Source organism: Solea senegalensis, linkage group LG10 (genome assembly GCF_019176455.1).
Source record: "Solea senegalensis isolate Sse05_10M linkage group LG10, IFAPA_SoseM_1, whole genome shotgun sequence".
In the NCBI taxonomy this organism is placed as follows: Eukaryota; Metazoa; Chordata; class Actinopteri; order Pleuronectiformes; family Soleidae; genus Solea; species Solea senegalensis.
Window position 1 is genome coordinate 24952185 of NC_058030.1, and position 26544 is coordinate 24978728.

General features: G+C 42.3%; 2 protein-coding genes across 5 annotated transcripts; one reads left to right on the forward strand and one right to left on the reverse strand.

The window, feature by feature from the left end:
* Positions 1–459: 459 nt before the first annotated feature.
* On the forward strand, positions 460–11887 carry LOC122775372 (C-Jun-amino-terminal kinase-interacting protein 1-like). 2 transcript variants are annotated; one of them, XM_044035202.1, is made up of 12 exons: positions 460–807; positions 3228–3303; positions 4005–4568; positions 4942–5430; positions 5904–6128; positions 6863–6938; positions 7034–7200; positions 7278–7381; positions 7729–7839; positions 8930–9000; positions 9077–9175; positions 11763–11887. In XM_044035202.1, the coding sequence occupies exons 1-12, from the start codon at positions 736–738 to the stop codon at positions 11833–11835; spliced, it is 2127 nt and encodes a 708-aa protein (XP_043891137.1). In that variant the 5' UTR covers positions 460–735; the 3' UTR covers positions 11836–11887. The 2 variants fall into 2 exon arrangements, with proteins under 2 accessions (XP_043891137.1, XP_043891139.1); XM_044035204.1 differs by having other exon boundaries at positions 461–807; positions 4023–4568.
* Positions 11888–16812: 4925 nt separating this feature from the next.
* On the reverse strand, positions 16813–20829 carry lg10h11orf49 (linkage group 10 C11orf49 homolog). 3 transcript variants are annotated; one of them, XM_044035417.1, is made up of 9 exons: positions 20616–20826; positions 20161–20263; positions 19657–19787; positions 19476–19560; positions 18620–18705; positions 18241–18448; positions 18028–18137; positions 17217–17280; positions 16813–17029 (listed from the first exon to the last, which is right to left on the reverse strand). In XM_044035417.1, the coding sequence occupies exons 1-9, from the start codon at positions 20650–20652 to the stop codon at positions 16861–16863; spliced, it is 993 nt and encodes a 330-aa protein (XP_043891352.1). In that variant the 5' UTR covers positions 20653–20826; the 3' UTR covers positions 16813–16860. The 3 variants fall into 3 exon arrangements, with proteins under 3 accessions (XP_043891352.1, XP_043891351.1, XP_043891353.1); XM_044035416.1 differs by having other exon boundaries at positions 20161–20827; XM_044035418.1 differs by lacking the exon at positions 16813–17029 and having other exon boundaries at positions 17213–17280; positions 20161–20829.
* Positions 20830–26544: the final 5715 nt, after the last annotated feature.

The following is a 26544-nucleotide window of genomic DNA, read 5'->3' on the forward strand; positions in this document are numbered from 1 at the left end:
ACTTAGTATTTCATAATAATGACTTAGTATCTCATAATTATGACTCAATATTTCATAATAATGACAGTTTTTCATAATTATGACCTAGTATTTCATAATAATGACTTAGTATCTCATAATTATGACTTAGTATTTCATAATTATGACTTAGTATTTCATAATTATAACCTAGTATTTCATAATTATGACCTAGTATTTCATAATAATGACTTAGCATCGCATAATTATGACGTTGTTTATCATAATTATGGAATATTATATCAAAGTTGACTTTGTATCTCATAATTACACACACACACACACATTTTGTTTATGAGCCTCAAGTAACAGGAATGCCAGTGGCACAGAAGCTGATGATGTCATGCCTTGTTCTGATTGGCTGGCCATGACTCCCCCCTCCTCCTTCTCTCTTTTCTCCTGCATCTCTCCTTCTCCTCTCTGCTCTTCCAGAATGATGATGATGATGATTATGTGACACTGCAGCCAACCAATCAGCAGGTCAGGAGGCATCAGTAGAGGCGTGTCAGTGCACACCAGGCGGAAGGAGAAGGAGAAGAAGGGATGAAGTGAAGGAGGTAGAGGAGGAGGAGGGCGGGGAGAGGCCTGAGCCGAGCTGAAGAGAAGCTGCATCTGCCAGAGAACAGGAGGAAAGAGGAGGAGGTGAAGAAGAGGAGGGAGGAGGAGAGGAAGAGGAAGGTGCTGCTGTTTGAGGAGGAACCATCAACCTCAGCTGTCATGGACAAATATCGACCAAAAAGACCAACCACTCTGGATCTGTTCCCACAGCTGCCACCTGCTGGCACCCAGGTGTGTGTCCCTGTGTGTGTGTGTGTGTCTGTGTGTGTGAAAGAGAGAGAGAGAAGACTGAGAGCATGGGTGTGTTTAGGATGAGACAGCAGTGGCATCAAGCTCAGTCAATGGATAACACTGTGTGTGTGTGTGTGTGTGTGTGTGTGTACTGGGAGGATCCTGTCTTCAGAATGAGACAGCAATGTGGCTGCAGCAAGTGTGTGTGTGTGTCTGTGTGTGTGTGTGTGTGTGTGTGTGTGTGTGTGTGTGTGTGTGTGTGTGTGTGTGTGTGTGTGCGTGTGAGTATATGCAGTTATTGCTACTGTTGTGGGGACCTGAAACTGTTTACACAGTCACATTATGGGGACTTGTCTTCCTTGTGGGGACAAAAATCAAGTCCCCACAACGTAAATGAGTACATTTTAAGGTGAAGATATGTTTTAAGGTTAGGTTGAGGTTAGGGTTAGGATTAGGATTAGGCCAGTAGTAATTATGGTTAAGTTTAGAGTAAGTCTCCAGGAAATGAATGTAACTCAATGCAATGTCCCCTCAAGTCATGAATGTCCAACGTGTGTGTGTGCGTGTGTGTTGCGCGTGTGTGTGCGTGTGTGTGCGCGTGTGTGTGCTTGCGCGTGTGTGCGTGTGTGTGCTCCTGTTTCACTGATCGATGGCATTGTTTCAAAGACATGTTTGTTTTTTTTTAAATATCAACATTCATAGGTCAGTGTGTGTGTGTGATGAAGGACACACACACACACACACTGACTGTGCTGTGAGCGCCCTCTGCTGGTGAGAACCAGTGTGAGACACAGACACTCACTCTCAGTGAAAACAAAATGGCTGCCAGCAGAGAGACACACTTTGGCTCATTAAAGCTGCCGTACGTAACTCCTGTCGTTGTTATTCTGCCTCTGTTCGTTCTTCATTGCTCCTTCTTTTGATAATTCGGCCAATCACAGAGCAGTTTAGAGAGAGTTTGCCTCCTATTGGTTGTTCTGTCCACGTCTTTATGTCACTGTGAGACAGACATTTGTAAACACTCACTCTCCCACACCAAAGTCCAGAGAGAAACCCAGTGATTTTCAGGAGTCGTTGATCCACTGCTGCCTCCATCACTAAGTTCACATGTCTGATTTTGTCACTTCGGCTTTTACATTCCTTCACTCAGACTTCCCTCAGTGACCACAGTGACCACACGAGGCAGCAGAGGACCAGCAGCTCCTTTGACCTGGTTATGACAGGAGAGCTCAATGTTTCAGTGTCTCCCCCTGCTGGTGTCAAAACAGTATTGCAACGACGTTTCTAATTTGAATCTGGAATCTGGAAGAGGACATCACACACACACATAGTAACAGAGAATGGTGTGGGACAGAGGAGAGCAGTTGCTCAGTGGATGTGAGTCAGGTGTGTGTGTGTGTGTGTGGATGCAACACCATTCCACACTTTCTGTTCCATGCTCCATGCTTCCACTTCCTGGAAATGATGTCACCAGAGAGAGAGAGAGAGAGAGAGAGAGAGAGAGAGAGAGAGAGAGGAGTGCATTTATATATTTAGAATGTTTGTGTGGATTTGATCAAAAACACTGAGAGAAACCTGATTTTTAGTTTTCATTTCATGTAAAAACAATCAAAAAATCGCAGCGTCAGTTTTTCTGTGTTTCTTCAACAGAGCTGTAAATTCTTAGAACAATCAGAGCTTTGTGTTCAGAGCAGAACACAGCAGCAGCGGGGGGTTTATTCAAAGGTTAAAGGTCAACACGAGACGTCCTGTTGTGAGAGTAAAAAATCTATGATAAAATCTACGATAATAAAAGATAATGTAAGATAAAAACGATTGAGAATGAAATAAGGCAGAAATAGTTCAGAATGTAAACTATAATTTTGTACGGTGGCTTGGAAGTGCAAACCATTTTTGCAAATTCTTTTACCGAGTTTGTTTCTTTATTTTTCGGGTGTGTTTGTACGAGATGTATTTTTCGGGTGTGTTTGTAAGAGATGTATTTTTCGGGTGTGTTTGTAAGAGATGTATTTTTTGGGTGTGTTTGTAAGAGATGTATTTTTGTGTTTGAGATGTATTTTTCGTGTGTTTGTGTATTTTTTGGGTGTGTTTATGCGAGATGTATTTTTGGGTGTGTTTATGATGTATTTTTGGTGTGTTTGTAAGAGATGTATTTTTTGGGTGTGTTTGTACGAGATGTATTTTTCGGGTGTGTTTGTAAGAGATGTATTTTGCGGGTGTGTTTGTACGAGATTTATTTTTCCGGTGTGTTTGTATGAGATTTTCAATGTTAATCTTTTTTCTGGTGAAAATGAGTTAAATCCTGTTTATTCAGGTATGTGTGTGTTTTTTATTTTCTGTCATAAACACTGACCTTGTCAGGACCAGTCGTCGTCATGGAGACCAAAACACTGCTGCTCTCTCTCTTTATCTCTCTCCAGGATTCCATCAACAACAACTCTCTGGGAAAGAAGGACAGCTGGAAGGAGTCTCACTCTTCTTCCCCACATATCACAGGTGCTGACATCGTTCATCCAGTGCTGTTTTTGGCAGCCATTCTAGATTTAGTCTTAGTTTTAGTCTTTTGGACTAAAGTGCTTATTGTTTTATTAATTTCTATATGTGATAGTTTAAGTCACTTTATTCATTCGTTATCGTCATGAAAAATCGTCAACAAAATAATTTCCTCATCATCGTTGACGAAAACAACACTGCGTCCATCCATGCAGTCACTCACTCTCCCACACACACACACACACACTCACTCTTCGACACCAAAGTCCACAGAGAAAACCAGTGATTTTAGCTGTGGGGACACAGGAGCTGCTGGTCCTCTGCTGCCTCGTGTGGTCACTTTGTGTCACTGAGTTAAGTCTGAGTGAAGGAACGCAAAAGTTGAAGTGACAAAATAAGACATTTGAACTTTGCGATGGAGCAGCAGTGTGTGTGTGTGTGTGTGAGGGAGAGTGTGTGTGTGCATGTGAGTGTGTGTGTGTGTGGGAGAGTGAGTGGTTTACAAGCGTTTGTCTCACAGTGAAATAAAGACGTGATCATGTGACATAGACATTTATGATGTTTCATGAATGCATCTTGAAGCTCCTCCAATGCCGTGCTCTGTTTTTTTGAGTGAAGAATAATCCCTGTGTGGTTTCTTAATTCCGAATCTGATCCCTGTGTGGTTTCCTAATTCCTAATCTGATCCCTGTGTGCGTGTTAAGGGGCTGTCCCTCCCTCAGACGTCAAACCTAAAGCAGAGGACAAAGTCCGGCACAGCACGCGGCGCCCCGCCCCCAAACCACCCACAGCCAATGAGGGCAGAACCAAGAGTCAGGCGGTCGCAACAGACGCACGCACACGCCTGCGGGACAAACAGGTGTCTGCCTCCAGTAGTCCAAGGAGTCAGCGGAGAGGAGGAGGAGCTGGAGGAGGAGCTGGAGGAGGAGCTGGAGGAGGGAGAGGAAAAGGAGGAGCAGCAGCCATGATGAAAGAGAGGAGTACGGTAGACGTCAGAGGGAAGGACGGAGTGACGACAGGGAGGGAGGACAAGAGGACAGGCAGACTGTGTGCAGAGTCCAGGGCCAAGGACAGGGACAAGAACGCGCTTCAGAGGACCAGAGACACCAACGCAGCCAAGAACCGAGGAGCTGAGGCCAGAGCGAGGAGAGGAGCCGCGGGGAGGACCAGCACCCTGCCACCGGCCAGCCAGGAGGTTTACCTGCCCGCCATGGTGGTTCCACGCACACCTGTAGCACCCAGGAACCAGGACAAGAACCCAGAACCAGGTGAAGAACCGCACACACCAACTGTTGATCCACTGTGGAGCGTCAGTGTCGTCGAGACGTGGTTAAAACTTTAAACAGCTTTTTTACACAGTTTAAGCTTAAGTTTAAATTCAAGTTCAAGTTCAAGTTTAAGTTTGTCTTTTTGTTTTGGACGATTTCAGAATTTCTAATGAGTGTGTATGGCACTGTTAGAGTGACTCTAATCAACACACACTGCGTTAAACTGCTGTCTTTGGTTTGGACCGTCAGACACAGTTGTTGAGAAAGGGGGAGGGGAAGGGGCTTGTGTGACTATTCCGTGGTGAATCTGGTCCTAGCGTGACCTGGCTCTGATCCGATTGACCGATTACATGTTGTGTCTTTCTGTTTTTAGTCCAGAGTCACGACAGGAGCCAGGATCCTGCTCCGGTTCTGTCCCGGTCCAGCAGTGAGGGCGGGTCCAACAGAATGTCCCTCAGCTCAGACACAGAAGGACCTCCACCAGAACCGCTGCACCCCTCTGTGTCCAACAGAACCAACCCGGACATCAGCGAAGAGGAGGCTGAGGGAGACCCTGCCCACAACAGTCCCGCCCTCTGTCTGACAGGAAGTGACCCACCACCAAAAATGGACTGTAACAAATTGGAGGTGGATGGAGACGGAGGGGTGTGTGTGTCGAGTTTGAACTATGACTCGGTGAAATACACACTGGTGGTGGATGAAGACGCTCAGCTGGAGCTGGGCAGCCTTAAAGACTGTTTACACCGTCACCATGACGACAAGGACGACAGCGATGCAGAGACGGTTTACCAGTCGGCCAACGAGGACGAGGATCCCGAGTACGAGGAGGAGAGGAAGAGGACGGAGGAGACGAGGACTCAAGGTGAGGAGGACACGACTGATGGCTGCCAAAGTGTTCTTCTTCTCTCGTTTAGCTCACTTGTTAGAGCTGCCGCCCCATGTCGAGGTTAGGGTTCGAATCCTACATCGTGCAGCCCTTTCCTGTGAGTCGTTTCCCCTCTCTGCCTCATTTCCTGTCTCTATCTCCACAGTTCTGTCGATTAAAGGCAATAAAAAGCCCAAAAAATATACTAAAAAAAAAAGGCTGCTGAAAAAAGATTAACGCCAGAATGCCGGGGCCCGAGCACCGACACCGGTGCCCGAGCGAGGAATCGTTTCTCTTCAAATTATTCTTAAATAATGCAATCTGTGTTTTGTGGTCGTTTTTGAGCTTTGCCATACACTAATCGATCTCCACAAAACTTCATACATGACACAAGAGACCCAACACGGCTACAAACTTGACCAGGAAGTCGGCCATGTTTTTAACATGTACATTGATTAACTTGTTTTCAGAAAGAAGAAAAGAAGAGGAGCAGCCGAGGAAATGGAGGGATGAGGAGGTGAGGCGGAGGAGGGAGGAGGAGGTGAAGAGGCGGCGCGATGTCGTAGTTTCCAGGTTCTTCAGGACCAAGGTCACATCACAGGACCAGGAGGCTCAAACAGGAAGAGGCGGAGCTACCAGGAGCAGGAAGTTCCTCAACCTCTTCACTGACAACAGCGGCCATTACAGTGCTACAGGTTATTTAAATCTCTCTCATTTTAAAGTGTTCACAGTGAGCGGATGATTCTGTGAGCGACAAACAGAGGTTCATTCTCAATTACAACAAAATGGCTGCCAGTGGAAACTGAAGAAAATCATGACGATGCTCAAGCAGGTTTTTATTGATTTGATTTTTCCAGATCAGAAACACAGTTTTATTATTTTGGAGGAAGATCCACGGTCTCGAACAACACATTTATCTCTGGAAGTCAGTGGTGAAGTGGCCCTTTAAGACTGCAAGAACAAACACACACACAGACACACATGTTTTTAGTGGCTGCTGGTCCTCTGCTGCCTCGTGTGGTCACTTTGTGTCACACGTGACGTAGAATTAAAGCGAGGAAGATTTAATCAGTCTTTAATTTAGTTTAGTGGCTTAAGTCAGTTAGGGTCATCTATCTATCTATCTATCTATATACCTATCTATCTATCTATCTACAGTATCTATCTATATTAATACGTGCTTAATAATGACTAATAAAGGGCTAGTGTGCTATTTATGCATGTTAGTGAGCAATAATAATGATAATGGTAATAATAATGATAATGGTAATAATAATGATAATGATAATAATGATAATAATGATAATGATAATAATAATGATAATAATAATGATAATGATAATGATAATGATAATAATGATAATGATAATAATAACAGTTCAGAGATTGATAAACGTAATGTTGTTCATCTTTGTGATGTTACGTTCAGGTGCCGGCTCATTCAGCGTTTTCTCCTGTGTATTGGACGGCGTGGAGCGACCGCAGAGTCACAGAGCCGCCTACAGGTGGAGACACATGAGCAAACACACGCGTGTCCAAACCAACACATCACACTGGAACCTGAACCTGAACCTGAACGTGGTTTTACTTGTCCTTTCAGGTTTGTCCCTCGTCATGCAGACGAGCTTCACCTGGAGACGGACGACCCGCTGTTACTGCTGAGTCAGTCTGAGGATCTGTGGTGTCATGGTTACAACATGAGGACGGGAGCCAGCGGCGTCTTTCCTGCGTTCTACGCTGTCAAGTTAGCCAAAGAGAACAACCAGGGTACGCAGACCAGACGATGGACGAGTGAAAGCAGAGAATCACTCATTCACCACGTTTCTTCTTCCTCTTCCTCACAGCGCACAGAGACGGTCGCGTCGAACACTTTCACGTCCGATTCCTGGGTTCAGTTCAGGTTCCTGTTCACAAAGGCAGCAACGTTCTGTGTGCCGCTATGCACAAGGTAAAGAAGCACGTGACCTACAACGGGACCTACGACGGGACCTACGATGTGACCTACGACGTGACCTACGACATGAACTACGATTGTGACCGAGGACGTGAACTACGACGTGACCTACGGTGCAAGCTACAGAGTGACTGAGGATGCGAGCTACAACGTGACTGAGAACCTGAGCTACGACATGACGACACGAGCTACGACATGACCGAGGACACAACCTACGACGCTACCTACGATGTGACCTATGACATGACAGACAAACAACCCGAACAAACAAACTGCGACAAACAGCCTAAAATGGTTGATGAGAACATGTTTACGTTGTTTGTTGATGTTGTTGTGAACAGGTTGCATGTAACAGACGTGCAGCAGCTCAGGCTCCGCCTCCATGTGTTCTGGAGATCAGTGTGAGAGGAGTGAAGATCAACGTTCACGACCAGTGTCACTCTGACCACAGGGTACGCCCACTTCATTCATTCATTCATTCATTCCAAGCTTCCTTCCTTTTTTCCCTCTTTCTTCCAATCCTTCATTCCTTTTACTTTGCTCGTTCCTTCCTTCCCTTCTCCAGCAGCTTGTTGTTTGTTAGTTGTTGGGTCTCCTTTCTCCCTCCCTTCCTTTCCTCCTTCCTTGCTTCATAACAGCAGCTTGTTGTTGGTTAGTTGTTGGGTCTCCTTCCTCCCTTCCTTGCTCGCTTCCTAACAACAGCTTGTTGTTGGTTAGTTGTTGGGTCTCCTTCCTTCCTTCCACCCTTCCTTGCTTCCTAACAGCAGTTTGTTGTTGGTTAGTTGTTGGGTCACCTTCCTTACTTCCTTCCTTCCTTTCTTCCTTACAGCAGCTTGTTGTTGGTTAGTTGTTGGTCTCCTTCCTCCCTCCCTTCCTTCCTTTCTTCCTTGCTTCCTAACAGCAGCTTGTTGTTGGTTAGTTGTTGGGTCTCCTTCCTCCCTTCCTTCCTTCCTTTCTTCCTTGCTTCCACAGCAGTTGTTGGTGAGTTGGTAGGTCTCCTCCCTGCCTTCCTTCCCTCCTCCCTTGCTTCCTAACAGCAGCCTGTTGTTGGTTAGTTGTTGGTCTCCTTCCTCCCTTCCTTCCTTCCTTTCTTCCTTGCTTCCGTACAGCAGTTGTTGGTGAGTTGGTAGGTCTCCTCCCTGCCTTCCTTCCCTCCTCCCTTGCTTCCTAACAGCAGCTTGTAGTTGGTTAGGTGTTGGGTCTCCTTCTCCTCCCTTCCTTTCTTCCCTCCTCCCTTGCTTCCTAACAGCAGCTTGTTGTTGGTTAGTTGTTAGGTCTTCTTCCTCCCTCCTTCCCTTCCTGCCCTCCTCCCTTGCTTCCTGACAGCAGCTTGTTGTTGGTTAGTTGTTGGGTCTCCTTCCTTCCTTCCCTCCTCCCTTGCTTCCTAACAGCAGCTTGTTGTTGGTTAGTTGTTGGGTCTCCTTCCTCCCTTCCTTCCCTCCTCCCTCCCTTCTTTCATGAACAGAAAGTCCATGGTGTTGTTGTGTTCAGGGTCAGTGGGACGTCACAGCGTCACACAGTTTGTGTCTCTGTCTTGTTCAGGGAGAGCAGTGTTTTCATTTCTTCCAGCTGAAGAACATCTCGTTCTGTGGTTGTCATCCTAAACACAGCAGGTGAGTCCCGCCTCCCACGCCTCCTCTCAGTCTGCGGCTGATTTAAATCCCGTTAACAAACGTCATTCCATCACAGGTACTTCGGGTTCATCACCAAACACCCCGACCAACAGCGCTTTGCCTGTCATGTGATGATGTCAGACACAACATCACATCCTCTCGCCAAATCTTTAGGGTAAGAATGTTTTCATGTGTTAAAGTTTTTACACTGTGGTTCTGTGATATTATCATTATTGTTATTATTATTAGTATTATTATTAGTATTGTTGTTATTATTGTTCTGACACACAGAAAACATCTGGGTCACATGATCACGTCTTTATCTCACTGTGTTAACCACTCACTCTCCCACACACACACACGATCCACTGCTGCCTCCATCACTTATTTTGTCACTTTATTGTTTGTAATCCAACCCTCAGACTGACGTCAGTGACACAAAGTGACCACACGAGGCAGCAGAGGACCAGCAGCTAAACTCACTGGTGTTCTCTGTGGACTTTGAGTGTGTGCATGTGTGTGTGTGTATGTGTGTGTGCGGCAGAGTGAGTGGTTTACACAGTGAGATAAAGACGTGACCTTTTGTTAAGTAGCTATTTTCACAGGCAGCCGTGTTTTCACTCACTACATTTACACTCAGTTTAATCAGACTAAGGTCGTAGTCTGACTAAGACAGGCAATCATTTTACACAGTCTGGGTTTGCATGTGGAGGACAACGTGGATTTATTGTCCGTACACGTGTGACTCTGCCTCCGTAGGTGGCGCTATATCTCTCTACAAGCTTGTGTGTTTAATCAGTTTATGGCTGGACCTATGCTGTGGTTCTGTGGCCCTTTCTCAATACTCAAGTATGCAAGGATGTACTCCAGCCGTACTTGGGAAGTATATACTTGAGAAGTGGAGTACATACTTACCAAGTACAGAGTACACAAGTATAATTCTTCAATTGGAACAGCAGCGTACTTCCTCGTTCTACTGTTTGAATGGCGGGTGGCGCCAAACGCTTAAGTCTCATTAGCGCCACCTACAGTGTTGATAAATGAACATATGAAATACTCTTAATAAATGCATATGTATTGGTATTATTTTCACATTTTAAATATTTAACTTCATTTATTAAAATATACAGTAACATGTGGAAATAGATATATTACTGCATTGTAGAGTAGTGTGTGTGTGTATATATATACATATATGTACATATTATGTTTAAATACAGATACAATGACTGTGCGACTTTAATATAAATCTAAAATTCAAAGTTAAAATAAATAAAACATTAATAATTTACAAACTTTCAAACTGTCAGGTCAAAATGTTTCCATTAAAAACAAAATAACACGTCAACAACAAATCTATGGATCACACAAGCATCTAATGACAGAGACGTCATGATGTCATCAGGACAGGCCGAGGTGAGCCCCGAGCGTCCGCAGAGGCGGAGCTTATCACCTCTGGCAAACGTCGCTGACAAACTATGAATATGTCATATCGTCATACACAAACCACATGTTTGAATTCCAGTGTTGGGAACGTTACTTTAAAAAAGTAATTGTTATAGTTACTCACTACTTGTTCCAAAAAGTACCTGAGTTAGTAACTGAATTACTATAATAAAAGTAACTCGTTACCAGGGAAATTAACTATTTGCGTTACTGTTAAAAATAAGTTGCTATATGTCAAAGAATTTGGATTTTTTTGTGTAGTTTTTACAAGTCAGTTGAAATGAGTAGAACAGACAGATGTTTATACATAACTTTCTATATTTATTGCACGTCGACAGACGGCAAGATGTTTATCCTGCACTTCAAGTATTATCTTTGTAAGAAAAGTAAACAGTTACACCATATAAAGTGCATTTAACTCTAGCAAATGAAATCAAACTCTCTCAACCTGAGACAACAAAAGTAAACTTTTAAACAACAAAAAAGTGTGTTTAGCTCTGTAGTCTTATACTTAATTAAATAAATCTAACTCATTACATGTACACATTACATGTACACATTACATGTACGTTCTTGCCTTTGATCACAATGAACTTGAACAAGTGATTTTATCGCCACAAACAATGAAAATGCCAACTTTACATCGGAATCCTGACTCGCCATCTCTGCTGCTTCATCGATTCTCTGTTTAGCTCTTGGACAAGTACGCACAAGTACGAACAAGTACAGACAAGCACGCACAAGTACACACAAGTACGCACAAGTACGGAAAAGTACGCACAAGTACGCACACGTACGGACAAGTATGCACACGTATGCACAAGTACGCACAATTATGCACAAATGCGCACAAGTATGGATATTGAGAAACGGCCTGTGTCTCATACCTGCTTGTCCATGTTAATGATGAGACAAATCAGATGGACATGTCTCCTGCAGTTTATGCGTCGTGTCCTTCTACACTGGAGGACATAGTGTACACATGGACGAGTAATCAGACTATGACTCTGGAGCTGGATTTTTTGTGACTTTAAGAGAACGGATTTATCAATTTAGTGTTTGACTAAAGTCTGACTTTTACTGTCTGTCTGTCTGTCTGTCACACACAGTACTCTGACTTTTAACATGAATTTAAACACACTGTCTGTCTGTCACACAGTGTATACAGTGATGGTATTTAAGGCTCATGGACACCGCGGTTTTGTCTTCGCGTCCTGAACAAGTCCACGTTCATGTCGGTCGTCGAGACAAACCATTGGTGACGTGAAAGCTGTATTCTTGCTTCTCCTGACTGTGTTTCCTGTCGTTGTCCACAGGAGGGCGTTCCAGCAGTATTTTAAAGACAACATCGGCTACTCCTGTCCCACTGAAGACATCTTCATTGAATAAGCACTGAGTCATGATGACGAGCATGTGAGCCTGGACTGCGGCGCTCAGTGTTTCACAGTACATAGATCACATGATCACATGTAACATAAATCTATCCACACTGATATATTTTATAGGAAAGAATGAATATATGCAACGACACAGAAACCATGCAGCGGCGTCAGGAGTCACATTTTATAATTGATTAAAGGGACAGTACAGGTGTTTTTGAAGTGTGGACACTGTGCTATGAGTACGGAAAACATGGCTGCCAGCAAAGATGCTTAACACAACCCTGATTTTTAGCCATTTAACGAAACACTCGGTTAATAAAATCTATGTCGGATTGAGTCTGCGATATCAAGGTCACATGATCACGTCTGTATCTCCCTGTGAGACAGACGTCTGTAAACCACTCACTCTCCCACACCAAACCTCAGAGAGAAAACCAGTGATTTTAACTGTGGGGACACAGGAGCTGCTGGCCCTCTGCTGCCTCGTGTGGTCACTTTGTGTCACTGAGGTCAAACTGAAGGAAGGATTTCAAATCCTGAATTATACAAAATAAGACGTTTGAACTTAGTGATGGAGGCAGCAGTGGATCGTGTGTGTGTGTGTGTGTGTGTGTGTGTGATGTTAAAATCACTGGTTTTCTCTCTGGACTTTGGTGTGGGAGAGTGAGTGGTTTACAGACATCTGTCTCACATTGAGATAAAAACATGATCATGTGACCTGGATATCATAGACTTAGAAGAATGACCAATAGGAGGCAAACTCTCTGTCTAAACTGGACATGATTGGTCAAATTATCAAAAGAAGAAGGAGGAGTCTAGTTTGTAAACCACTCACTCTCTCACACCAAAGTCCAGAGAGAAAACCAGTGTTTTTCACATCACACACACACACACACACATGATCCACTGCTGCCTCTATCACTTAGTTCAAATGTCTGATTTTGTCAATTTGGCTTTTAAAATATTTAATTTAGACTTAACTCAGTGACACAAAGTGACCACACGAGGCAGCAGAGGACCAGCAGCTCCTGTGTCCCCGCAGCTTAAATCACTGATTTTCTCTATGGACTTTGGTGTGAGAGAGTGAGTGGTTAAATGTTAGCCGAGGCTGTAACAGAGGTTAACAGCGGCTAACAGAGGCTGTAACAGAGGCTAACAGCGGCTGTAACAGAGGCTAACAGCGTCTGTAACAACGGCTAACAGAGGCTAACAGCGGCTAACAGAGGCTGTAACAGAGGCTGTAACAGAGGCTAACAGCGGTTGTGACAGCGGCTCACAGTGGCTGTAACAGAGGCTGACAGCGGCTGTAACAGTGGCTAACTGCTCCACCTCCTGACAAAAGGAGTGAGAAGTCAATTATTATTATTATTTTTATTGAAAAACAACAGTGCCTTTTTTTCCTCGGTTTGTGTGTTTGGTGAAGTTTTTGTCTCCAGTAAAACTCAGATCCCTTCATTCTTCAGGGTGTAAAATGACTGCCGTGGAGTGTCGGTGTATTCCATTTACAGTTAGAACTCGGAAACTCGGAGCAACTGCCCCAACCCTGACATGGGACTTCAAAATGGCTGCTCGTACAAACTCTGCTACTTTTACCGTTTCGCAGTAAATACGGAACTGTTCAGCCTTTAATAATAATAACAGCAGCTAACAGAGGCTGTAACAGAGGCTAACAGCGGCTGTAACAGAGGCTCACAGAGGCTGTAACAAAGGCTAACAGCGGTTGTAACAGCGGCTCACAGTGGCTGTAACAGAGGCTAACAGCGGCTGTAACAGCGGCTAACAGCGGCTGTAACAGCGGCTCACAGCGGCTGTAAAAGAGGCTAACAGAGGCTGTAACAGAGGCTAACAGCGGTTGTAACAGCGCTCACAGTGGCTGTAACAGAGGCTGACAGCTAACAGAGGCTGTAACAGCGGCTAACAGAGGCTGTAACAGCGGCTAACAGAGGCTAACAGAGGCTGTAACAGCTGCTAACAGAGGCTGTAACAGCTAACAGGCTAACAGAGGCAGGCTAACAGAGGCTGTAACAGAGGCTAACTGTAACAGAGGCTAACAGCGGTAACAGAGGCTAACAGTGGCTGTAACAGAGGCTGACAGCAGCTGTAACAGAGGGCTAACAGCGGCTGTAACAGAGGCTAACAGTGGCTGTAACAGAGGCTGACAGCAGCTGTAACAGAGGCTAACAGAGGCTAACAAGGCTAACAGAGGCTGTAACAGAGGCTAACAGGGCTAACAGAGGCTGTAACAGAGGCTAACAGGCTGTAACAGAGGCTAACAGTGGTAACAGTGGCTGACAGCAGCTGTAACAGAGGCTAACAGAGGCTGGCTAATAACAGAGGCTGTAACAGAGGCTAACCAACAGGCTGTGCAGAGGCTGTAACAGCGGCTAACAGAGGCTAACAAAGGCTGTAACAGAGGCTAACAGAGGCTGTAACAGAGGCTAACAGCTGTAACAGAGGCTAACAGCGGCTGTAACAGAGGCTAACAGCTGTAACAGAGGCTGACAGCAGCTGTAACAGAGGCTAACAGCGCTGTAACAGAGGCTAACAGTGGCTGTAACAGAGGCTAACAGCGGCTAACAGAGGCTGTAAAAGAGGCTAACAGCGGCTAACAGAGGCTGTAACAGAGGCTGTAACCGAGGCTAACAGCGGCTGTGACAGAGGCTAACAGCGGCTGTAAGAGAGGCTAACAGCTCAGGTTATGTTTGCGTACATTATGTTGCGACTTCTCTCTGAAGCCGCTGACGTCATTCACTCCCAGCTCTGATTTCCGATGTAAATGGAATGCAGCATATTTAACAGTGTGGCTGAAACACTGCTGGTTTGTTTTTTTGTCACATTTAATCGATTTTTACGTCATTTTTCCGATGTGCTGTAATTTCAACAACAACACTTTAAGTCCCTTCATGAAAATCAATGTTAACTCTGAAAAGCGTTTGATGAATAATTAAATGTCCGCGCAGCCATGTGAGACAAAGGTGTCTGTGTTTAAAGTAGGTTTACGGCGTCCACATAGATATATGCTGTATAGATCCTGTATGTATATACGTACATTTGTATAGGAGTTATAATTGTATGCTGTTGGTGTAAAAGAAACCAAACCCTGCATGATATTGATGTTGTAAAGACAAACACAGCCCAGTGACAGTGATGGTTCATATTCTTGTCAATAAACCACAACTGAACTCATCTTTGAGTAGAAGAAAATGTTCTGCTTATTATAAGTGTTTATTTTTAAAATCGCTCTAACTCTCAGTTCTTCGTCTAAAACTGTGAACATTCATTTGTTAGGTGAGATGAGATAAAGTGATTAAAGTCATGACCCTGATTATAAATCATTCATATTGTCTTATTGTCAAATAACAAGGTTTTGTGAAGTGAAAGGAAAAACGACATCAGAGAGAGACGAGTCACATTTTTATTATTGACACAGTGAGTGAACGTTCAGCAAGAGGAGGAAACATTTGATATTTGGACATTTTCATTGCTCAAAGTTCTTTGACAAAAGTACGGCTGTCACATTTTAGCCACTTGCTGAAGAGAATCTATGTCAGTTAAAGACTATGACCACCAAACTCAGGCCGTTTCTCAATACTCAAGTTAGCAAGTATGTACTTGCTTACTTGGGAAGTATATACTTGAGAAGTACGCTGGGAGTATATACTTGCCAAGTACGGGAGTACACAAGTATGTGGTTGTTCCTCAATACTCAAGTATGCAAGTATGTATGTATTGTTCTGTATTGTTTGAATGGTGGCTGGCGCCAAGTGCTGCAGCCTCATTAGCGCCACCTACGGTGTTGATAAATGAACATATGAAATACTTTTAATAAATGCATATATATGTTGTTATTATTTTTACATTTTAAATATTTAACTTCATTTATTAATTTATTTCTATTAATATATATAATACAATGTGGAAAATAGATATAGTACAGCATTGAGTAGTGTAGTGTAGTGTATATATATACGTGTACAAATATATACTATTCTACATATCTAATATTTAAATATTATATTTAAATACAGATACAATGACCGTGCGACTTTAATATAAATCTAACATTCAAAGTTGAAATTAAAAAAAAAATAATAATATACAAACTTTCAAACTTTCAGGTCAAAAAGTTTCCATTAAAATCAAAATAACACGTCAACAACAAATCTATGGATCACACCGAGCATGTAATGACAGCGACGTCTGAGCCAGCGGATCATTTCATCAGGACAGGCCGAGGTAACGCTGCTCTGTGCCGGGCACAGTGAGCGCCGAGCGCCCACAGAGGTGGAGCTGATCACCTCCGACAAACGTCGCTGCCAAACTATAAATACGTCATATCGTCATACACAAACCACATGTTTGAATTCTAAATGACTAATTTCTCGCCTCAAATGATCTTAAAACTTTGTTCAGGGACACAGAAAAATATTTATTTCAGATTTATATTTCTATTATCTGCTGCTATGCTCCGCCGAAATGTATTCTGGGATACATGGCCATCCCAAGTACGCTTAAGTCACCTCCGATGCATACTTGGTAAACATGGGCGGAGCGAGAACACTTCCGGGTTTGAGAACCGTCCTCGCTGTTCGCTTACTTGAGAATTGGAACAGCACTTGGACTGAGGCTGATGACGTTTTCACAAGTACGGGAGTACGCAAGTACGCACAAGTACGCACAAGTATGGATATTGAGAAACGGCCTCAGTGATTTTAGCTGTGGGGACACAGGAGCTGCTGGTCCTCTGCTGCCTCATGTGGTCACTTTGTGTCACTGAAATAAATCTGAACAAAAGGACTTTAAATGTCAAAGTCACAAAATCAGACATTTGAACTTAGTGATGGAGGCAGCAGTGGATCAACAACTCCTGTGTGTGTGATGTTAAAATCACTGATTTTCTCTATGGACTTTGGTGTGTGAGAGTGAGTGGTTTACAGACGTCTGTCTCACAGTGAGATAAAGACGTGAATGTGTTCTTCGTAGACTGAAACTGAAAAGAAAGAATGGAAGGCAACATGTCAGGGGTCAGAGGTCAGTTCTCAGAGGAGTCGGTCTCTTCAGTGGAGCCGTCACTTTCCACCTCCATCTTCCTCCGGTGATGGATGTTCCTCCGAGGCGACGCCTTCCTCTGCTGCTCCTTCAGGCCGATCACGGCGCTGCCGCTGCTGTTGCTGCCGGGACTGACGGCGATCTGAGCCACACTGACACACACCAGACACCAGGGGGCGTAAGAGGCAGACAGTGTGTGTGTGTATATACATAGTTGTCAGAACCAAAAAGTGTCTAAACCATAGAACTCGAGGCAAAGTGAGGTCTTCACAACTTTAGGGTTTTAGGTTTAGGTTAGGGGCTTGGTTGTCCGTGTGTGTGTGTTTGTGTGTGTCTTACAGTTTGTCCAGTTCCTGGTCCATCTCTGGGTCGATCAGTAGCTCCGCCATGCTCGGTAACGCTCCTGCAGAAACATTAAAGGGTCACATCACCCACTTTTACTTATTTCCAGAGATAAATGTGTCATGTGATCATCAGACAGTGGATTTGAGACGCGCGCCTCATCCCCGAAATGTCAGAGCAAGTTAAAAAAGGTAAATAAAATTGACAAAAATCACTTCCTTCAAGGAAAATGCTCTAGAACAAAAAAGATCTGCAAAATGAAAATTAATAACAATAAAAGATAAGATAAAAAACATGTATTTTGAAAGAATCACTACTGAAATGAGAGATTACATAAAAATGTGTATTTTATTTTGAAAGAATAACTACTAAAATAAAAGTGACATAAAAACGTGTATTTTATTTTGAAATGGCTACTAAAAGAAAAGTGACAAAAAGTGTATTTTATTTTGAAAGAATCACTACTGAGAAATGAGGGATTATTGTGTATTTTATTTTGAAAAAATTACTAAAATAAAAGTGACATAAAAACCTGTATTTAAATTTGACATATTAACTACTAAAATAAAAGTGACATTAAAACGTGTATTTTATTTTGAAATAACTACTGTTATGAGAGATTACATAAAAAGGTGTATTTTATTTTGAAAGAAACACTACTGAAATGAGAGATAACAAAAGGTGTATTTTATTTTGAAACATAACCTGGCGTTGATTGTTGCAGAACAAATGGAGCTGTGATTGGACAGCATTTAAAGTGGTAATGTGATGTGATTGGCTGAGAACGCACATGTGACCAATGTCTTACCGATGTCCTGGTTGACACCGCCGTGTTTGGAGAGACTCATTAAGAAGCTGTAGAAACAGATTTTATCCTTTTCTGCCAGGATTTCTGTCATCGAGGACCTGGAGGGATGACTACACACACACACACACACACACACACACACACACACGTCAGGATGTGATTGTGTATGTTTGTGTGTGTCTGTTTGTGTGTGTGTGTGTCTGTGTGTGTCACCTGTGCTTAAACCTGTCACACAGTGCGTCCACACACTCAGCCAGAGTGGACGCTTCCACTCCGTCATGCTGCTGCCGCTCCTTGTCATTCTCCTCTGTGGCCACAGGGGGGAGCAGCTCCACAGAGGTGGAGGTGGGGACGATGACGGTGTTCGGACTCTTTCCCGCCAACAGGTCCTGGTAGATCGTCAACACGCTGTCCAGGAACTCTGAGGACACAGAGGACGGCGTCCAGGACAATTAGTCCACGGGGGGAGATAGAGGCTGCGCATGTCAGCTTTACAGCCTCGTCGCCACGGAAACGGAGCTGGACCTCTACAATCTGTCTTCATCCACATAAAACCCCTGACCTCGAAACGCCCCCTCACTTCCTGTCCTACCTCTGTAGTAGAGCTGAAGCTGGAAGGCATAAATAAAGTCGGAGAATGACATCAGACAGTCGACGGCGTCGTCCATCAGAACGATTCTATACACAGACACACAACACACACAACACAAAACACACAATATACAAGTGTCAAAAAACAAAACTTTAAATTCTCAAGAAAATATGAAGCATTACATATTATGGAAGATAAGAGTGTTGTGTTGTGTGTGTGTGTGTTTGTGTGTCCGTGTGTATACTGTGTGTGCGTCTTTTGTGTACGCATGTGTATATTGTGTGTAGTGTGTAGTGTGTATTGTTTGCATTGTGTGTATTGTGTGTATCGTGTGTAGTTTGTGTATTGCGTGTAGTTTGTGTATTGTGTGTAGTTTGTGTAATGTGTGTATTGTGTGTACTGTGTGTGTATTGTGTGTAGTGTGTGTGTATTTTGTGTATTACGTGTATTGTGTGTAGTGTGTAATTTGTGTGTATTGTGTGTAGTGTATTTTGTGTATTGTGTATGTATTGTGTTTAGTGTGTGTATTTTGTGTATTGTGTATGTAGTGTGTGTATTGTGTGTGCATTGTGTTTGTGTATTGTGTGTAATGTGTGTGTATTTTGTGTATATTGTGTGTGTATTGTGTGTAGTGTGTGTATCATGTGTAGTGTGTGTATGTGTGTGTGTATTGTGTGTAGTGTGTATTGTGTGTAGTGTGTGTATTGTATGTATTGTGTGTAGTTTGTGTATTGTGTGTAGTGTGTGTAGTGTGTGTATTGTGTGTAGTGCGTTTATTGTATGTATTGTGTGTAGTTTGTGTATTATGTGTAGTGTGTGTATTGTGTGTGTGTGTGTATTGTGTGTTCTTTCTGACCGGCCTGTACTCTGAACCATCTCCACTGGGAAATCTGGACACAGCAGCTGCAGCAGAGACCTGAACTCCAGCACTGACAGCAGCTCTGCAACAACACACAACAACACATGTGTGTGTGCTTTTGAAATGTGGAAACAGAATCTGCAAAGATGTTCAGGTCCAAAGGTCAAAGGTCACTGACCTCCACTCTTCCCGATCTGTCTGTAGCATCTCCAGAAGACTCTGATGAAGGACGACCTGTTGTGAGGAGTCGCTGTGATGTAGTTAAACTCTCTGAAGAGGACGTGGTTACTGTTCTTCACACTGCTGAAACTAACACACACACGCACGCACGCACACATTAATTGATTAATTGAGTGGTGAGATTCACCAGTGACGTCATTAGTCAACAGAAGTACCTTGCTGCTTTGTAGAGCTCAGGAAAACAATCAAAGCCTGCGCTCTCAGTAATGGCTGAATTGATTGTTATGGACTTTTAAGGCTTCATAGACAAGGTCATGACGCAGATACACACACAAACACAACGTTCATTGGCACTTCTGGGCTTTGGCCTCTTTAAAGTAGTTGAATTGAATGAATTTAGTAATCGCTGACAAAACAGCCATGTTTCAACCAAATAATCTTAATGGTTTTACAGACAAGGACATGATGATGATGATGATGATGATGCAGTTCAGTCACTTACTACTCAGCAAAGTAGCGGCTCACTCCGAACTGACTGTACTCTTCTTTATGTTCCAGCAGCTGAGTCACTGCATCACTCAGGTAGAAGAGCACGTGACTGTCACCTGGGAACACACACACACGCATGCACACGCTCTCATTCATTCATTAATTTCCCGGAGACACTCTAACCTTAACCATAACTAGTACTGACCTAAGGCTTTAAATTAGATTCATGTCCCCACAACATGAGGAATTCCAGCTACACACACGTTTGCACTTCATACATAGTGAGGACCCCATAGACATAATGCGTTCCCTGACTAGCCCCTTCACTTTTACCCTAACCCTAAAACCAGGTCTTAACCCTAAAGAAGCCCTTTAAAGATGGAATATGGTCTAAATCGTGTGGTTTACATGGTCCTCACAAGGCTACACCTTGAAGAACACACACACACAGCTAACGTGCTAACATACCCAGGTATTCATCGACGGAGGAAAGAAAGCGGCTCATTCTGCTCCTCTTCACCGGAAGTGGCGTGGAAAAACTTAACCGGAACAAACAACACGGGTCTAAAGATGCTACCAATGCGACGATGACGTCATGCCCCCCCACCCGACGAAGCGAACGAACCAAGTAGGTCCAGCTGCAGACCAGCAGACCACTCAACTCATAGTGTTATTATTGTTATTGTTATACTAATATTGGGTAACTTTACAGAGCACAGGAACCTTCGTTTGTTCGCTGTGTTGCTCGGGGACTTTTTTCATGATGACGTATCTCACGTCATCCGGTCGTTTCCATGGTGACCCCCTCACACTCTACGACACACCCCCTCACACTACACAAACACTCTGATTGGGTCACAGAAGAAACTGCGTCTGAAACGTGATGACGTTTACGTTGACGAAGTATGAAGAGAGAGAGTCACGGGAAAAACGGTCCAAAATGACGGAGGAAAAGGTAAGAATGGATAAAAAACACATTTTGATATTGAACACTGGATGAATAGTTTTTATTTGTGTACATTAAATCAATTAAGTGTGGTTTATTGACCAGTAATGTCTGCTGTAACGATAGCGATTGTAACAGCAAGCGAGACGCAGCGATTTTTTTTCCTTTTTTTCTTTTATTTATATGTACAGGTTATAACATTGAGACAGAGGGTCTCATTTACAACCAAGAAACGTATAAGAGAAACTATATGATCTCTATATATTAGTATTTATCTGTTTTTTAATCTTTAAATGACTCTGACAAGTTGCACACAGCTTTGCTCATTTGAAAACTTGTGACCTCAGTTCTACAATTGTTAAGATAATAGATTTGATGATGAATAATATTTTTCATGTTTAGAGATTAAAAATTCTCTTGAATCACGGTCAACAATGTCATTTGATTTGATTTGATTTCAGTTTGCCTGCATATATTTTAGGACAAGGAAAGTCTTACAGGCAAATGCAGTCCAGTTCATTACTACTTGATTCTGGATTAAAAATGTTCCCATGTTAAAAATACAAAATACAATTTTATTTGACATTTTCTCTTATAGAGCAACACTACGTTCAGTAATGGAGCAGACCCTGAGCTGAGGAGATGCCATTGTGCCAAACAAAGGGGAGCTTGTGTCTCATCTGCAGGGACAGCGACGGTCAAGTGTAGAGTACGGTGGTAAGTCCGTCTATATTATCAAATATTTGTTCATTTCAATGCTGAAAGGCCTTCATTTCCCCATGAGCCTTACATGTTATGAAATATGATGTTATGTCTGTTTGTCCTGATCATGGATAACTGTGACCATCAGACTCACAATAAGTAAACTTAACTAATGCTGGAGCCATGTCATCTACTGTACTTCATGTGTGTAGAATCTTTAGTCCATGTGTATTTGATTTTCATTCTTGTTGAGAATTTAGATTTTGAGAAAGATTCCTGCATTTTTATAGATGTCCCTGATAATAGTGATTGTTCTTTGAACCTCTTCATTAAGAAGAAATGGAACAATTTGCCTCTCAGACAGGGTTTAAAAAAATGATTGTTTTGTGTGTTTCTTGAAACTTATGAATCACTTTTCCTGTCTGTCTTTTAGGACACAGTGTCTATAAATGCCACCTTGACTGTGTTCAAAGCCATAATCACTGCGGCTTTGTGAAAAATGTTTTGTCCGTCAGTTTGAACTCTGCTGCAAGACAGCAACCACAAATATTACTGTAACTTTGGTCTACATGGTGACTCCGGTGTCCACGGTGACTCCGGTGTCCACGGTGTCCACGGTGACTCCGGCGTCCACAGCAGACCATCAGAAAGAAACATGTATGTTTACTATGGTACTGTGTCATTCTGAATTCAACATGGATCTCTTTTGGAAGTTGTTGACATTTGCATTTGAGACATTATGTAACAATTGTGATTGTGATGTATGTATGATGTATGTCCCTGCAGCCGTACTCTCCATCTCCCTGGACAAAGACAAAGACTGAATTTCTTGAATTTCCTTCGGGATCAATAAAGTATCTATCTATCTTTCTATCTATCTATCGATCTATCTATCTATCTATCTATCTATCTATCTATCTATCTATCTATTTATTTATCTATCCTTCTATCTATCTATCTATCTATCTATCTATTTATCTATCTATCTATCTATCTATCTATCTATCTATCTATCTATGGAAGACATGGACATGTGGAACTCAGTTTGACTCCATGTAAACTGATCATTTAGGAAACTGTTAATCCAATGTTCACAACTGGTTATATCCCATAATGTATGTGAGTGTCATTGATACAATATAGTATCACGTTTATATAATTATCACGCTGATACAATGTAGTATCACGTTCATATAATTATCACGCTGATACAATGTAGTATCAGGTTCATATAATTATCACACTGATACAATGTAGTATCACGTTTATATAATTATCACGTTGATACAATGTAGTATCACGTTCATATAATTATCACGCTGATACAATATAGTATCACGTTCATATAATTATCACGCTGATACAATATAGTATCGATATAATTATCACGTTGATACAATGTAGTATCACGCTGATACAATGTAGTATCACGTTCATATAATTATCACGCTGATACAATGTAGTATCACGTTCATATAATTATCACGCTGATCAATATGTAGTATCACGTATCACGTTGATACAATGTAGTATCACGTTCATATAATTATCACGCTGATACAATATAGTATCACGTTCATATAATTATCACGCTGATACAATATAGTATAACGTGATACTGACCCCCAAAATTCCACTGTGAACACAATGTAACATTTGGAATAATTTCATTTGTTTTTGCAAACTTCCAACATCATGGCAACCTGTATGTTACAAAAAGGTGTGTTTAATATAGGCCTACATTTATTGAATGTCTTATTAGTCTGTAGTTTGACTTGTTGTTCAAATGGACAGAACAACGATTAGAACTAATAAAAGTCTACTTGATCATGTTTTTAACCTGAAAAAAACGCTCCTAAAATTCTGTGCTGGTGTGGTCCGGCTGGTGGTGACAGACAGATGTTAAGTAGACGAGATCTGCTGAGTGCGTCATTAAGGAGATGTGACCTATTTCCAGGACGATATATGAAACATTGGTATCTGAATCAAACCCAGCCAGTTAGACATCAGTAGGTATTTTGATGAAAGTAAAACAAATGCACTGAAACCCTTCATTGTGCACAGGAAGTTGTATAACTTTCAAATCCATGTAATACATGTTTCTAAAAGTTGTCAGGGATTTCAGGTGCCTGACAAAGTCCTCACTCTCTAAGGCTTTCCAGTTTGAGCCTTGCTTCCTTGGACACGTGGCTCTGAAGCTGAGTTATCTCGCTGATGAGACAAAATGATATAACAAAATAATGAAGTCATTAATGACACTCACATACGTTATGGGATATAATCTGTTGTGAACATTGGATTAACAGTTTCCTAAATGATCAGTTTACCTGGAGTCAAACTGAGTTCCACATGTGTCCATGTCTTAGATAGATAGGTAGATAGATAGGTAGACAGACAGACAGACAGACAGATGCTTTATTGATTCCGGAAATTCAAGAAATTCAGTCTTTGTCTTTGTCCAGGGAGATGGAGAGTACGGCTGCAGGGACATACATCATACATACCTGTAGACCATCATCACAATCACAATTGTTACATAATGTCTCAAATGCAAATGTCAACAACTTCCAAAAGAGTTCCATGTTGAATTCAGAATGACACAGTACCATAGTAAACATACATGTTTCTTTCTGATGGTCTGCTGTGGACGCCGGAGTCACCGTGGACACCGTGGATGCCGGAGTCACCGTGGACACCGTGGACGCCGGAGTCACCGTGGACACCGTGGACGCCGGAGTCACCGTGGACACCGTGGACGCCGGAGTCACCGTGGACACCGTGGACGCCGGAGTCACCGTGGACGCCGGAGTCACCGTGTAGACCAAAGTTACAGTAATATTTGTGGTTGCTGTCTTGCAGCAGAGTTCAAACTGACAGACAAAACATTTTTCACAAAGCCACAGTGATTATGGCTTTGAACACAGTCAAGGTGGCATTTATAGACACTGTGTCCTAAAAGACAGACAGGAAAAGTGATTCATAAGTTTCAAGAAACACACAAAACAATCATTTTTTTAAACCCTGTCTGAGAGGCAAATTGTTCCATTTCTTCTTAATGAAGAGGTTCAAAGAACAATCACTATTATCAGGGACATCTATAAAAATGCAGGAATCTTTCTCAAAATCTAAATTCTCAACAAGAATGAAAATCAAATACACATGGACTAAAGATTCTACACACATGAAGTACAGTAGATGACATGGCTCCAGCATTAGTTAAGTTTACTTATTGTGAGTCTGATGGTCACAGTTATCCATATGACAAACAGACATAACATCATATTTCATAACATGTAAGGCTCATGGGGAAATGAAGGCCTTTCAGCATTGAAATGAACAAATATTTGATAATATAGACGGACTTACCACCGTACTCTACACTTGACCGTCACTGTCCCTGCAGATGAGACACAAGCTCCCCTTTGTTTGGCACAATGGCATCTCCTTAGGTCAGGGCCTGCTCCAACATGGGAACATTTTTAATCCGGAATCAAGTAGTAATGAACTGGACTGCATATGCCTGTAAGACTTTCCCTGTCCTAAAATATATGCAGGCAAACTGAAATCAAATCAAATCAAATGACACTGTTGACCGTGATTCAAGAGAATTTTTAATCTCTAAACATGAAAAATATTATTCAAAGAAATATAATGCACAACTTCATGGGTAAAAGGGACAAAATTAGGTTTTTTACCACTGAATTTAGATTTATGAATATGGAATTTGGCCAATAGAATCAATACATTTATAATGAAGTACATATTCTCTCTATTTTGAATTCTATAAAAGCAAAATACCACATTCTCCCACAATAAAACAAAGTCTTTATAAATATGGTCAATGATAAATCTGCTGAAGTTTTGCCAAAATCATCTGGTGTGTGAACAATACCAAAAGAGGTGTAAAACAGTTTCTGGATGATTTTCACAAAAGGAACAGTTTGTATTTATGTCTCTTTTAAACTTTGTCATATAGTGATTAGCAGGGTAATATCGGTGAATTATTTTGAACGATACTATCATGTATTTGTTAGGAATCAACCAAACATTTTTCCAATCAACGTAGTTCACAAATCTGTTCCAATAAAAAACAACGTTTGGAATAGAAACAATTTCTTTCTGAAACAGGGCACGAATGTTCTTATTATTTCAGGGAAGTCTAGAAAAACAGATCTTTCCATCAAGTGTCTGATGGAATGGCATCGAATACAATTGCAAATTCTTGAGGCGTAACTGGAATATTGTATGTTAAAAGAAACTCTCTACAAGACAAAAGCCGCCCCTCTCCGTTTAATAGCTGGCCCACCAGCCGAATTTGATTCTGTACCCAGTTCTCAAAGAAAAGTGACTTGTTTTTATATAAAATATCTCTGTTATTCCAAATCACATATCTGTGAGGTGAGAAATTGTGTTTATAAAAATGAGAGACCATGCTAAAAGGACCTGCTTAAGAAAATTGGACAGTTTAACAGGGAGTCTGTCCACATTGTAATTGCAGTTCAAAATAAAGCTCAGACCACCAAAGCGAGAGAATATATAGTCAATCAGTCATCATCTAACCGCTTTATCCTCCACCAGAGGGTCGCGGGGGGTGCTGTGCCAATCTCAGCTACATCGGGCAATAGGCGGGGTACACCCTGGACAGTTCGCCAGTCCATCGCAGGGCCACACTCAACTAGAGACAAACAACCATTCACTCTCACACTCACTCCTATGGTCAATTTAGAGTGTCCAATTTACCTAATCCCC